Below are 15,750 nucleotides of genomic sequence, written 5' to 3'. Positions count from 1 at the left end.
AATAAAGCAAATGAATGATATTGTGGCAGTTAGGTATCTTAAGGTTAGGAGAAGGATGAGTAAAAACCTTTTAGTCTTGGACCTGAACTAGAAGTATCGGCATAATTTCATGATGCATTTTCTCTTTAGGAAAAAAAAAAAATACATACTTCCTAGCTGTTTTCTAAAAAGCCTAGAATATAGGACCATATCAAGATAGTATTAGCATAGTGCTCAAATTGTAGTTTCTAAATACTACCATCCAATAAAAGGAAGCAGGCTTCCTTAATGACATGATAGTGTTAATGTCTGAGGCATGAAATGTCCTAGATGAGCCTGGAATATCTTGCCATTCCAGAAAACAAGAAAGGTATCAGAGATGGCTGAGGGAATGTCAAAAGGACTCAGAAGTCAATTTGAAGCAATTCCCGTTTCTCAAAAAATCTCGAATTGGGACAATCTGAGAATTAGTAAAAATAGTCATTGCTGTCATCACATAGTACATTTAACATGTGTAAATACCTCAGTTCACAACAATGATATAATAAAACCCCCTGGCCACTGTGGCTGCTATGATCTCCTTTGAGGAGGAACTTGCCTTTCCACTGCAAGGAAGTTAGCAGACAGCCTCCAGCTGTTAGTGCCTTCAGAATTCACCTCAACTCTGATCAGAGCTGAGGTTATACTCTTCCCAGGCACACCCTGGTCCATGACTGAACACAGCTGAGATTTAGCCATTTCCACCCAAGGCAAGACTTCTAACGGGCATTTTTTTCTCCCAAACTCTCAGCACAGATCAGCAAAGACTTTATTAGGCATGCATCATTGTTTGAGGCTCTCCTTTCCCACCTGCCTCACCTCCCCTTTACAGGTGTCATATTGGCGACACAATCTGAAGGTTATTCCCTCTGATTGTGCTTCCTCCCCTTTTTATCTTTCCCAGACATCTGCACCCCCCCCCACAAACCTTTCATATTTCTATGGGAAACTGCAGGCCAGACAACCCAGTTTGTTCAGAAAATAAATCGCAAAGGGAAAAAAATAGGAAACTGCATTAGAAGATATAAAAGACACAGTAACCAACTGCAATATAGACCTTATTAAAATGTTGATTTATATTTAAAAAAAAAAAAAGAGAGAGAGAGGAAAAGAGAAATAATCAGAGGCGTATGAACATGGACTGGATATTTAAGGAGAGGTTATTTTAAATTGGAATAGTGGTATTGTTATTATATTGTATAGTATATTTTTTTAAATCCTTATCTCCTAGAGATACATGCTGAGATGTTTACAGATACAATTATATGTCATCTAGGAATTGCTTCCAAACATTCCAGGGAACGAAGGGAAATGGGCAGGGTAGAGATGAAACAAGACTGGCCTGAAAACTATTTAAACTCAAAAACTGTTACATAGAACATGGAATATTATGTTCTCATAATAAATATTGGGTTAAAAAAAACTTTAAAAATTCATTTCTCTATCCCATTTTGGTCATTTACTCATAAAATGAAAATGTCAAGAGAAATGGAATATGCTCTCTATGGTGGAACTGTCTTAAAGGCCTGAAAAAAGCCAGATGACATTATTATATTAAAAGGGTTTTTTTGTCTGTTTTTTTAAAATTTTGGTTTGGACCATGATGCTACACTATCACTAACTTAGACATCAGACAGACTCCTGAAGGCATTAGGGGTAATTCTTTCTTGCTTGATTGAGGAAGCAGCATAACTTAATGGGTACAGTGTGGGCCCTGGGGTCAGACTGCTTGGCTTTGAATCCCAGCAACTCCATTATTAACATGACCTTGGGCAAGTTATTTAACATCTCTGGGCCCTAGGGATAAAAATCCTATCTAGACTACATAGTCTTGTTGGGAAGATTAAACAAGATACTTAGCACAGGATCTGGTAGAGTAAACAGCAAAATATGTTCATTATTTTCAGTCAAACACTGGACACTGTTGTGTAGCAGCCAAGGTAGTTTCCAGACCACAGTTTCTGATGAAAATCTTAGAATGTACATAGGAATGTTCTGATGCTAGCTAGACTTATCCTTAGGCTTACCATAAGTCCATAGTATTATACCAATTTTGTTTTTGTATGCATACCTCTGCCTCTGAACTCAGTCATCCACTACACTAAGGGTCCTCAACTTCTAGTTTGCATGCCAAAAGTTAATGCAAGATTGAATTTCCTTCCAACTCCATTTCCCTCCCACCCTCTTTTCTTTTCCATCTCCCCTCATCATATACTAATTTTGGAAAATATAAGAGATTAAGAACCATTGCTACTGAGTTCCTTTCCTTTTCGTGGGCATACACGCTTCCACATACATACTACCAAAACTTACTTGCTCAGCATATACTACCCCCATCATTGGCACAGTATTTGTAAAACTTGGGCAGGAATACAGGCATATGGAGGTACTTAGAGAGGCTCGTGTTGAGGCCTTTGATGACAATTGTAGGTTTGTCAATATTTGAAATGTAATCTAATAACCTGGTCAAGTAATAGGCTAGGCAGGATAAGCTATAAGATCACAATAAACTATATCAACTACATCCCTAGCTTTTTAAACAAAAATAGTCCACTTTCCCAAATTACATAGGGCACAATAGCAATAGCATCCTCCTGCATAGCCACCCTAACTGTTGAGCTCTGTATCTACTGCCCTGGCTCTTTGATTCTTTAACTTAATCATGTTTAGACTCTGGCCATTTACTTCCAGTTCTCCTGCTTTGGACAATCTTAACTGGACCAACTTTGGTGGTTGATCTGGGCCATCTGACTCTAAGTTTGTACATCCCTACATCCCTTGACTTCAATACAAGTACCATTCTCCACTCCAATGAGGATATTTCTGTGCCAGTTCCAGCCCAAAGAACCTCATATGGGAGAGGGGTGAGATAAAAAGGAAAACGAAAATAGATAAGTTTTAAAAAGTGTTTGCCTTCAGATGGTACCACATGGTTGTGGCATATTTAGGAACATTAGTATGCAGACTTTCATAAGGTCAGGGTATACAGGTTAGTACAGTTATTTTGAATTACTAATCCTATAGTAAGAGATATTAAATTTGCCAAATTTCAGTTTAAATAACAAATCACAATGACTTTGAAGAACAATACAGGATTTTTATAGATAAGACTCAGCTTTACTATAAGCCAAGTAATCTGCAATAACAATTAAAAGCATTTTTTTTTTTTTTTTTTTTTTTTTTACTTAAAATATGTTAGAGTTTTGCCACTTCGGCATCTCTGGACTCTGTTGCTTTACCTTTAAACTGGCAGCTCAGACTGTAGGACCAAATCAGTTCTACATTGAGATTAACTATTTGAAAACTGTACCTTCCTACAGAAAGATATTAAAGGGAATAAACATTTTTGACTCTCCATGTGTTAGAGTTGTAATCACTACTAGCTGTAATCGCTACCAGCTGTATGTGGCCACTGAATTTAAATTTAAATTAAATTAAATTAAAAATGAAGTTCCTCAGTCACACTAGCTACATTTCAGGTGCTCGAAAGCCACATCTGCCTGGTGACAATGGTATCTGATATTCAGACGTAGATCATTCCATCATCATAGAAAGTTTAACTGACCAGTCATGCTTTAGAGATTCACTCCACATTTGTTTTTCTGCATGGATCAATTTGCTTTAATAAAAAGCTAACATATATACAATATGAGCTTTACACAATCTTTATGTAGTGGGTTAATAGACCTGTCAAAGTACTTAAAAACTTCATAAACGGTACATGCAGTTACTTGGTAAGCTTGATTTTGCACAACCATCTTTTTAGAATTCCTTCAAATTTAACAGCTGAGAAGCATACCAATTTTTTTAAGGATTTTCTTTTTAATATATAGAATAATGAATCAAAGCATCACATTTTACTGAGTAATTAGTCCTTCAATAATTCACGTAATAGGTCATTTTGGGGTTTAACCCCTGCTTCTATTATTCTGACCACACGGTCCACCAACAGATGTCTCACTTTGGATGTACACAACAGAAGACGGGATCTGTTTCACATACATCTGTTCCCAAACAGCTCAGGGAGATTAATACTTAGAATGCACTCAGCTCTGCTAAGTCCCACATAATCACTAACTCTTGTTTTAAAGTTGGTTTTTTTTTCTCATTTTCACATTTTTCCACATTACCTTTCACAGTGCTAAGTTCCCAACAAGTAAATGTTTATATAAACTTAAAGAACAAGGAAATCATTTTAACTGTTTTATAAAAGCAACACTTTCAAGACCTTATTTTTTAAGCCCAGCTTTCTCAGATTTTCTAGTTACTGCTCTAATTCAGCTAAGCACAGAGCTGTGGTAGGAATAACACTTTGAGAAAACATAACATAAAATTGTGTAACCTGAGGTACTAAGTCTATGAAAAATAGAGACTGATAAACCATGATTTGATTTTTAAAAGTATTTAAAACAATGTTCTAATGCTAAGCCAACACATTATAAAACCCTTGCTCTGAAATTTAATTAGAGGGTATAGGAAATGAAATAGCATAAAGAAAGGATAAGTTAGTCCTTTTGTCCATGAAAAAGCTGCTTACAGTTAGCCTTGACCAACAATTTTCTATCAGGTAATAGTTTCTTCCTCTCCACAGAAAGACCTGTACTGAAGTGATGGCTCGCCTCTCTCACCATTGTGCCCTGCAGTTAGGAAACCAGAGCAAAGGGCTTGGCCCATATTTCTCATAGGGTTCTTCTAATTAGAAATTCATTAGTGCTGTGAAGTTCCTGCTGTAAAATACAACACTGATCCACACACACCAGAAGATTGACCCCATTGATTAAACCTTACTCAGACTTAAGTTATCCTAACACTTAAAGTCTATTAAAACAGGTATTTTCTTTCAAATGCAACGTCACAGAGTTGATGTTTCTTAGAGATCACGTAATACAAATGCTTTATTTTGCAGGTGAGGAAACTAACTCAGAGGAGTTAAATGACTTGCTTAAAGTCGCACCCCTGTGGTTGCAGAGACAAAACCTCAGGTCCTTTGGTGCCCACTCCTGAAACCTTTCCTACACCACAGACAGGAATATATTACAGCTGTCTGTAAGAAACCTATAAAAGATCCTACTATAGTGCTTTTTGTACTTCGAGATGCTTTCCACTCGTAAATGATAAAGTTCCCAGTATGAGATATCAGAGAGACAGAATGACAGAAAGGGACAGACTTGTGGGCATTTGGCATTCCTGTCAAAGAGATCCCTAAATTGATCATTTTTAAATGTACAAAAATATAAGCTTAATATAGTCTAACCCTACCCATTACTAATTCTTCCCATTAGTTTTCCTTTATGGGAAACAGATAAAAACGTAACTCTGTCCCACAGTACAGTAAGCAGATTCTGTTTTGGGGATCCATAAAAATACATGTCTTTTGTTACAATCTAACATTTCAAATAAAAGCTTACCACTTGGTAAGCACAGTTTCTAGAAGTCTATCTTTGGCTGAGATTTAGAACAATGCCAACAGGCAGGTGAGGTAAAGGTCACAGCTCCTGTCTAGTGACCTGCTCTCCACATAGTCTGAATGCAGGCTCAGGCATCCCTTTCCCTTGTGAGCCTAAGGGTGGAATCGCCTGCCCCTCTATTTCTAGTCCCAAGAGTACTTCACTATCTCTACATCCTGCTTACACCTTTATAAATACTACCTTAAAAAAATTCTCATCAAGTTATCTTAATATGAGTGTGCCATTTATTTACTCTTAGGTGAGATGGGGGAGACATGCAGTGAACATTATGTAGTATCTTAGAAGATACATGCCGTAGAAGAATATAAGGCAGTAAAGGGAAACAAAGTATGCAGGAGAAAGAAATTTTACATAGGTGATGGGGGAAAGCCTTACTGAAGTGACATTTAAGCACAGGCTCAAGGGAGGTACTGAAGTAGGCCAGGTAAAGTATTATAATGGCCTGAGCTAGGTAGCGATTAGCTGGACAGTGAAGGAAGGTAGCAAATATAGCAGATAGGATTGGTGGTTAATTAGTAGTGAGGGAGAGACAGTGAGTCTGGGCTTACCATCTGAATCCTGGCTTAGATAACATTCCAGATAACCTCCTAAATGCCTTTTCACGCATTAAGCCAGCAAGTTTACTACTTATATATGCAATCCTATGAGCCATAAACAAACTTCAAGTTCTATTCATTGTACCGTCACTTACACGCACCTAAAAAGCAAAGTTAAGTATTTTTCTGACAACTGATTGTGACTGATTAGTGAGTTCCAAACTGTGATAGGGACTACAAGACCAGGAGCGAAAAAGTTGCTTTTTATGTAAACATACTAAATTTATGGGACTCCCAAGTTCATGTTTGCAGGAAGCCTTTGAGGTCATTACTAAAGACAGAGTTTGAATGGTAAGTCTAAGGGTAAATGAGAACAGCAGTGGACCATATGACCCACAGAGCATGTGAGGAGGAGTGGCCACAGTTAGCCCAGACCAGATTCTTCGGGAACACTGAAATTAGGCAAACAGAAAGAAATGCCCACAGGAGACCAACTAGGTTCTGGTGGTGTCACAGAAACCAAGAGAGCAAAGTCAAATGGAGAAATACAAAAAATAAGAGCTGAAATTTGTCCGTTTGATTGGGCAATTAGGTGACTGCTAACCTTCTCCCAAGCCATGTTAGCAGAGAGAAGAACAAAGCCAGGTCTTGGATGGTTGTGGGCTAATTATAGAAGTGAATGAAAACCTTATAGCTGAGACTGAAAAAAATGGAAGGGGTTGGTTATGAGGGGAGACAACAAACATCGATGCTGTGGCCATGAGTGGAGGCAAATGACGTGGAATGAAGGTGAAAGTCACTAACACGGAAGAGGTCTAGGAAGTCTGAAGCTTCGATAGTAATTATGATAATGACAATCACCAATGGCAGGACTTGGATAAAGAAAGACACTGTGAGACAGATGACACAGCTTTAAATAAATGTAAGAAGAAAACCAGCCAGGCGGGGAGGGAGGTGGGGGCTGAAGGGATCCCTAATACTTTCTACTAAATAAAACCTGAATTCTTTACCTGTCTTCAGGCTTCACCCCATTCTGGCTTCTACTTTCCTGTTAAATAGTCTCCTCCTACTACACTTTAACAGATTACTAGTCGCTATTCTATTTTCTGCCTTCATTTAACTCCTCAATCTAGAATTTTTCTCCCATTCTCAACACACTTAGTTAAATAGTGCCCCTCTGTATCCCCTCCAAAAAATTTAAGGTCCACCTAGAACCTAAGAATGTGACCTTATTCATAAATGTAAGATGTAATTATGTTAAGGATCTCAAAATGAGATTATCCTGGATTTAGGGTGGATCTTAAATAATGACTTTGTCCTTATATTTAAAGAGAGGACACACAGAAAGGCAGGCCGTGTAAAGTAAGAGTTAAAGATTGGAAAAATGCTACAAGTCAAGGAACTCCAGGAGCTACCAGAAGCTGAAAGGCTTGAGGAAAATTTCTATCCTACACTACAGCCTTCAGAAGAAACACGGCCTGGCTGACACTCTGATTTCCAAATTCTGGCCTCCAAAACTGTGAAAGAATGAATTTGTTGTTTTAAGCTGACAAATTAGTGATAATTTGTCAGCATAGCCCTAGTAAACTAACATAACATCTTAACCCCCCATGAAATGCTTTTTACTATTCAATTCAAGTTCTGTTTGAAAGTAAAGACTTAAATATACAAGAAGATTAATTTTCCCTGAAGAAACTCCTGTCAAGAATAGATGTCTCCCTCCTCTGAATGCAGAAAATTTTAAAGGCAGGGCCCATATTACTGATCTTTATATCACTGCGCAAAGCACATATTTGTTGCTTAATGTTTGATGAATGACTGGTGACATATTCTTACATGACTCATAGTTTAGAGTTATATGTCTTCCCCAAAAGATAAAATCTCCTTGAAGGCAAAGAACAGGCCGTCATTTTGCATTTTCATAGTGCTTAGTAATGTTTTAGCACTAGGTTAGCACCAAAACATTTAAATTGAGGTAATAACTGGAAATCAAATTTATATCTCAATTGACTAGATCTAATATACTAAACTGAAAACATTTCTATCATCAAAAAAAATAAAAAGACCTCCTCCCACCCCTTCAAAAAAAGTGCTGGTACTTTTGTGCCTTCCATGTTGACTTAGAGGCTGTTAACAGTCCTCACTTCCATAGGGAAGGAAAACACCACCATTATTCCACGTCACCCCTGAACCCAATAAAGAGAACCACAATCACTATGATCAAACTCATTTGTTCTGCCAACAAGACATTAATTAGTCACTATTTTGGCAGTGATAGCCCTCATAAAATACATTAGTGCCTTTGCTCATTACTCAAGATGGAAAAATAGGGTAAGATTACATCATGTTTTATTTCATTAGTGAGAACAATCAAGGCTGGGAGAAAAGATCTGCAAAAGACTCATCTGATAGATTGTTGTCCAAAATATACAAAGAACTCTTAAAACTCAACAATAAGAAAACAACCTGATTCAAAATGGGCCAAAGATTATTAACAGATGCCTCACAAAGAAGATATACAGAAGGCAAATAAGCATGTGGAAATATGCTCCACGCCACATATCGGCAGGTTGGAATGCAAATTAAAATACCATACACACCTATTAACATGGCCAGAATCCAGAATGCTTACACCACTGAATGCTGGAGAGAATGTGGAGCAACACGAACCCCTTCATTGCTGATGGGAATGTAAAATGGTACAATCACTTTGGAAGACAGTTGGCCATTTTTTACAAAACCAAACAGACTCTTACCATTCAATCCAGCAATCATGCTCCTTGGTATTTACCCAAAGGAGCTGAAAACGTATGTCCACATAAAAACCTGCACATGGATGTTCACGGCAGCTTTTTTTTTTTAATAATTGTCAAAAGGTGAAAACAAACAAGATATCCTCCAGTAGGTGAACAGATCGGTAAAACTGTGGTCCATACAGACAACAGAACACTATGCAACACTAAAAAGAAATGAGTTAAAAAGCCATGAAAGGACATGAAGGAACCTTAAATACATACTAAGTAAAACAAGCTAATCTGAAAGGTCTACATACTGAATGATTCCAACTGTATAACATTCTGGAAAAGGCAAAACTGTGGAGATAGTAAAAAAGATCAGTGGTTGCCAGGGGTTTCCAGGAGAGAAGAATGAACAGGCAGAGCGCAGAGATTTTTAGTAGCAATGAAACTACTCTGATATCATAATAGCGGATACATTATGATGGTTAATTTTATGTGTAAACTTGGCTAGGCTAAGAGATGCCCAGATACCTGGTAAAACATTATCTCTGAGTGTGTTAGCATTTATACCAGTAGACCGAGTAAAGATCTGCCCTCACCATTGTGGACCAGGATCATCCAATCTGTTGAACAAAATGGAACAAAAAAGCAGAAGAGCAAATTCTCATTTTTTTCACTGGAACACCCACCTCTCCTGCCCTGAGTCATCAGAGCTCCTCGTTTTCAAGCTGGGCCTTACTTTAGTGCCCTCTCCCACCCATCCTAGTTCTCAGGCCTTTGGCCTCAGACTGGGAGTTAATCAGCTCCCCTCAGTTCTCAGCCTTCAGACTTAATCTGAATTATACCACCAGCTTTCATGGTTCTCCAGTTCACAGACGGCACACAGTAGCAAATCTTAGCCTTCATAATCCCGTAAGTCTCTGATTCCCATAATAAATCTCAAATCTATCTTCTATCAGTTCTGTTTCTCTGAAGAACCCTAATATACATGCCATTATAAATTTGCCAAAACCCACAGAATATACACCAAGAGTGAACTCTAATGTAAACTATGGACTTTAGGTGATAATGATATGTCAGCGTAAATTCATCACTTGGAACTACACCGTGCTGGTGAGAAATGTTGATAATAAGGGAGGCTGTGCATGTGTAGGGACAGGGGTACGTGAGAAATCTCTACCTTCTGCTCAATTTTGCTATGAACCTAAAACTCCCTTAAAAAATAGTTTATAAAAGAAAAAAGAAAAAACTACTACTAAGGCACTATGAGGTTTAAAACTAAGTGATCTTATGAACATCTCATATGTATGATCTAATAATGCCAGTGGCCCCCCACCCTTTCCTGAAACAGCCAGTTCCTGGCTAACTTGCAGTGGACATGGACTCTCATTTACGCCTTCCTGTACCATGTCCTCCCAAGTTCAGAAACCCTGATGTAGTTTTACCTCCATTTGATAGATCAATTTTATTTGTCTTTCACCACTCACATCTAAATTAATTCAAAACCATGCAATATTTCTCACATTTAAACATCTCCCAATACCTCCTTTTCTTTTCCCACTCAATTTACTAAGTAAAGCATCTCCTGATTTCTTCTATAAATAGAAGCACTTACTAAGGTGCTAGGATTCTGTACTTCAAATTTAGAGGCCTAACACAGTTTGCATATCAGGTGTTAGTTACAAAGAAAAAGTGGTACAACTAGATGAAGGAAAAGAAAATCAAAGGGTTTGGGGGCCAAATTAAAGTGTCAACATTTGCAAAGTTTAGAGTTATAACTGTCAAGACGCCTTTTTAAAAGCTAAGGACAGTAATGCTAATTAAGCCTACTTTCCTCAATCACCGCTCAATATAAAACACCTTTTTTCACGACATTCTTTGCCTTTTTACATACCAGCACTGCAACATCAATGTGTATGGCATCTCATCACACAATGTTTCATTTTAATTCTATTGTATTTCAGCTTCGTTGTAGGTTAAATCTGCTCTTGCAGGCTATAATCTAAACTAACTGTAAACCTTTATTTCCAAAATTTAAACTGACGTAAAAAATAAACAGAATAATTGTCCATATCCCCAGCTTTTAACTCAAAGGTTTGAAATTCCACCTTGGTTTTCAAAACACCTGAAAACATTTACATTACTGTCAAAGGTAGTTTTAGTTAAGTGAGTGATCAAAGCAGATACAGTTGTGAAATTCAAACTCACAACCAGTGGCGGGTCCCTGACTAGTACCTTTCATGGTTAGCCTGTTGTACAAGAAACTTGAAAAGTGTCATTTTTCAATTCTGCAATATAAATAACACATTGTATCTTGTTTTCCAACAAAGGGAGGCTTTTTATTAAATTTTTTATGTTTGTATTTAGCTACAAGAGACTGTATCCAAGGTTTTCTCCTAAATCATGTCTAGACTGACTTGAAATATTTCTATTGTAAAGTACAGCTTGTATCACGTTCTAAGTAAAGTTTTAAGCCAATAAAAGTCAGATGCAAGTGAACAGCATGGTGACGACTGTACAGTCAACATTAAAAATCAAAAGTTTCTAAACAGAGCCTGAATAAGGATTGGTTCTAGACAACCGCAAGGGGGTTGTGAAGGATGAGAAAATCCAGAGACTCCACAGCACTGCAATTAAACTTTCAGAAGTCAGCAAAATGAGAGTTGGATTCGGAACCCACGTGGCGGTATATTCTGTAAAAGGTTTATAGTTTCAATGTAGCGTCAGAAATTTGTAAAGTGAAACTTCACCAAGTCGGAAGGGAGCATCAGGTGGCTTTCCCGCGTTCAGAAAAAAACAAAAAACATCCCTTTGGGGATCAATTCTTTCGTCTGCAGAGCAGAAGTTGTGTGAAGATGGCCCAGGGAATGCACCCTCAGGCGCAAGCGGGGCGGGAGGTGGCGGGGACGCAGAGGCCCCTGCGGACGGCTCGGGATCTCCCCAACTAGGAGGGTGGGGGTGGCGGAGGCTTCGGGAAGCGGTAGCCGGCGGGGGAGGAGGAGGAGCTTAGGAAGGAGGAGAGGCAGCGCGGCGGTGGGGAGTGTGGGGCGGGGGAGAGGTAGGAAGCCGGGGAAGGCGAAGGCGCCGGAACCTGGGCACTCACCGGCGGGGCGCTCGGGCTGGATGGGCCGCCAGCGCAGGGCCCGCTCGCTCAGCGCCACGTCGCAGCTGTTCCTCCCGATCTCAAAGATGCCCCGGAGCAGAACCTGCTCTGCCGCGGCCTCCGGCTGCTGCCCGGCCGCCCACAACGCCGAGGCGGCCGCCGCCGGGGGCGCCTCTTCCTCCCCGCCGCCCTCCAGGGCGCTCACCCGGCCGCCGCGCCTCCCCCGAGGCATGGCGGAGCCACAGCCTGGGCCGGAGCCGGGGGTCTACGGAGACCTTTGGAGGAGGAGTAAGAGGTAGAGGCCGCGGCAGCCACGGCTTTAGTTGCGACCGGCGCTGCCACAGCAACCGCACGCACGGCGGAGACCCAGGAGGGAGGCGGGGCGGGCAGGCGGGGCCGCCAGACCCAGCCCAGCACCTTAGCCCGCCAGCCTCACGGCAAACGACCCCAGTGCTAGGAGAGAAGTTGTCCCCTCCGCCTAGTCTCCACTGCTCAGTGGAATTTAGTGCATTGCATTACCCGCAGTTGAATCCACCAACGCTTCTCAAACTTCGACTTGCATATTCGCTTCCAGGATATCTGTTAAAACGCATCGTTTAAAATGCAGATTCCTATTGAATAGGTCTGGAATGAGGCCCAAAGTACTGTATTTCCAAGAAGCTCTCAGGCGATACCGACGCTGTTGGTCCGCGGGACACACTTTAAGTGGCAAGCCTCTGTTTTCGCACGTCCTTGAAGTGGGCTCTCCAGAAAAGTCGTGCTTTAAAACCACGCTTTCGTGCCCTCAATTATTAGCTAATCTTTATGCAGCTGGTATAAAATGAAAGCGCGCTCTTCCCAAAGCCCTGAGAGGAACTCAAAGATAAATCCCGGGTTTGCATAGACAAATTCTCACCTGACGAATTTGGTATTAAAAGAAGGTGTCTCCATGCCCCCAAGGTAACACCTCTGCAGTCTTTTCTTTGCCTGGATCTGGCACTCTCTAGAGAGAGATTTCAAGCAGCAGGCCTTGGTCTTCAGAAGACTAAAGCTGTAGTTATACCTAGAAATGGAGAGAGCCCGGTGAGGGCAATCATCCTTCACTTTCTCCTGAAAGCTGAGTTTCATGATATCAGCTGGTTGTTAATTTGGAAAACGCGGAGAGCCTGTAGGCCACTGGTTCTCAAACCTGGCTGCACATCAGTTACCTGGGCAGATTTTCAAAATCCAGATTCCCCACGTTACACTCAAGACAATTAAATTAGAATCTCTGGCGATGGGACCCAGACTTTAGGACTTCTAAAGATCCCCAGGTGATTCCGAGGTTCAGCCAAGGCTGAGGAAAGCCGTGTGATGACAGGGAGCTGACAACTTACGGTGGTGAAACAGCCAGGGAAGAGCAGCAGAGTGGGGGTGCAGCAGGCTTTGCATAAAGTCAGAATAATTGTCATGAGAAAAAGTTGTGAGGGAGTTAAAGAGGAAATTAAATTAATAGAATTGTGAATCTAGTTCCAGTGTGCTGATGCCTAACCAGTGACATCAATTAGGCAGCCACTTCTCATTCTCTCGTCATCCCTGGTCACAATGCAAAGTCAGGAGAGCTAACAGTAGCAGGGATGTCCCAAGTTTCTCTGCTCAAACTCAGATTTCAAAAAACCAGGGAGAGGAACTGTTGGCCTAGCCAAATCCCTTTCAGACATAAAGCACCTGTGTGCCAGTTAAGCTAGGACTCTTACTGTTTAATGCTCTGAAAACAAATCCCGAGCTCTCAGGCAAAGTGCAGAAGAGCCTTAGTTTGATCTGATTGCAGCGAGCTGTTTCTTGGAGCAGAAGTGCAGCTGTGGCTATACCCCATGCAGATTTCAGGTGGCTCGGCTCAGCAGCCATTCATGGGGAAGGCTGGTGCCCTCTGTAGAATGAGTTGCAGGTCTGGAGTTAGCTTCTTGTATTCACAGCTGCCAGGCAATCAACACAATTAGAGCTCACTGGCATTTTGAAAGTTCACTGAGAGTCCTGACAAATAGGCCAAGGCAGTGGCTACTTTTTAGGACCTTTGCAAGGAGCGAGTTGCCATTTTTCAAGCTTTAGTCAGGCCAGTCAAAAACATTGGCTTGGCATTTCTTGAGAATGAAAGTAATGGCTGTGCGCCATTCTTTTCCTTTGATGAGTTCTCCTCTTCTAGGGTCCTAAAGGTTACAGGACTTCAAGGCTCTGTCCTCAGGATCTATCTACATAGGCATCAGTGCCATGGCTTTATATACTAACCAGGCACCTCGTGTAATGTTGCCAGTCCCAACCACTCCTCTGAACTTCAGACACTATGTCCAACTGCCTACCTGACATCTCTACTTGGCTGTCTAATAACCATCTGAAATGCAACATAGCGAAAAACAAACTCATGATTTTCCATCTCAAACCTATTCCTCCAAGAATGTTACAAATCTCATCAAATAGTGTCATCAAAATCCTTGATATCATCCTAGTCTCTTCTCTTTGCCTTATATCTCATGTCCAATCCATGGGCAAATCAGTACTATCTGCAACACAGACTCCTTTCAGCTTGTTCTCACCTTGGTCTGCGCCCCCAAACCCCTCACCTAGACAACTTCTATAGTGTCCCAGCCTATCTCTTTGCTTTCCCCTTCCCCTGCACTGCCTCCTCTAGCCCAGAGTCTATTTTCCACCTATTTGTCACATCGTTCCTTTTAAAAGCAACAAAATCAAATCACTCCCTGTTCACACCTTTCCTATAACTTTCCATCACTCTTGAAATAAAATGAAAATAATTAGAAAGGTACAAAATTCTACATAATCTGGCCCCTAGCTACCTCTTCAAATTCCCCTTGCTTACTCACACAAGCCTTCTTACTAGTCCTCAAACACAGGGATACTAGTCCCTTCTCGGAGTATTTTCCTTATTGTTTCTTCCCGATGGAATGTTTTCCAGCCAGCCAACCAGATGGCTTCTTCCTTCACTTCATTCACTTTTCCGATTAAAGGTCACCTCCTCTAAGAGTCCATTACTGAGAATCCTCCATCTTCACCAGCCTATAATCCTGGGGTTTCGTTTCCCATTGCTGCTACAAACTTAGTGACTTAAAACAACACAAATGTATCATCTTACACTGCTGGAGATCAGAAATCCAAACTCAGTTTCACTCAACTAAAATCAAGGTGTCATCAGGCCTACATTCCATCTGGAGGCTCTAGGAGAGAATTCAGTTCCTTGCATTTCAAGCTTCTAGAGGTCACCTGTATTTCTTGGCTCAAGGCCCCTTCTTCCATCTTCAAAGCCAGCAGCATAGCATCTTCTCTCTGCTTCCGTTTTTACATCTTCTGTCTCTAACATTCTTTTCTCTCTCTTATAAGATCCCTAGATTACATTGGGCCTACTTAGATAATCTCTAATTACATCTGCAAACTCCTTTTTGCTATGTAAGGTAACATATTCACAGGTTCTGGGAATTAGGATATAGATATTAATCATTCTACTATATCCTGCTTTATTTTTCTCTACATCCCTTATTATTACCTCTTATTATATATTTACCTTTTTGTTTATTGTCTAGGTTCCCCATTGAATAAATTAATGCACTTAGTAATAGTGCTAGAATATAAGGAACACTCAATAAATATTAAGTGTTATTATTGTTGTTGAAATAAAAGCTCTTTGATGGCAAGGAATTTATCTTGTTCTCAATTGACTCTCAGTATCTAGCACCTTGCATAGTACATAGTAAGTGCCCAAAAAATGTATGAAAGAATAAATAAACTCCTTCAACATTTATCTGTAACAATGATGCCAGAGCAGCTTAATAGTTTTTTCCCCCTAGTTGCTGAGGATTTGTTGTTTCATAAGAGATTCATAAATATAATACCCTGATGCATAAAAATTGCTTTCCAAAATT

General features: G+C 40.3%; 1 protein-coding gene across 1 annotated transcript in view; it reads right to left on the bottom strand.

The window, feature by feature from the left end:
• Positions 1–12,211, bottom strand: part of CERKL (ceramide kinase like) — a 96,104-nt gene extending 83,893 nt beyond the window's left edge. The window contains exon 1 of the mRNA XM_016164611.2: positions 11,864–12,211. Coding sequence (XP_016020097.1) covers positions 11,864–12,095 — 232 coding nt within the window. The 5' untranslated portion in view covers positions 12,096–12,211. The remainder of the gene's footprint in view (positions 1–11,863) is intronic.
• Positions 12,212–15,750: the final 3,539 nt, after the last annotated feature.

Source organism: Rousettus aegyptiacus, unplaced genomic scaffold, assembly GCF_014176215.1.
Source record: "Rousettus aegyptiacus isolate mRouAeg1 unplaced genomic scaffold, mRouAeg1.p scaffold_m13_p_2, whole genome shotgun sequence".
Lineage (NCBI taxonomy): Eukaryota > Metazoa > Chordata > Mammalia > Chiroptera > Pteropodidae > Rousettus > Rousettus aegyptiacus.
The sequence above is the reverse complement of the archived record's forward strand: the minus strand, read 5'-3'. Positions and strand labels throughout refer to the sequence as shown.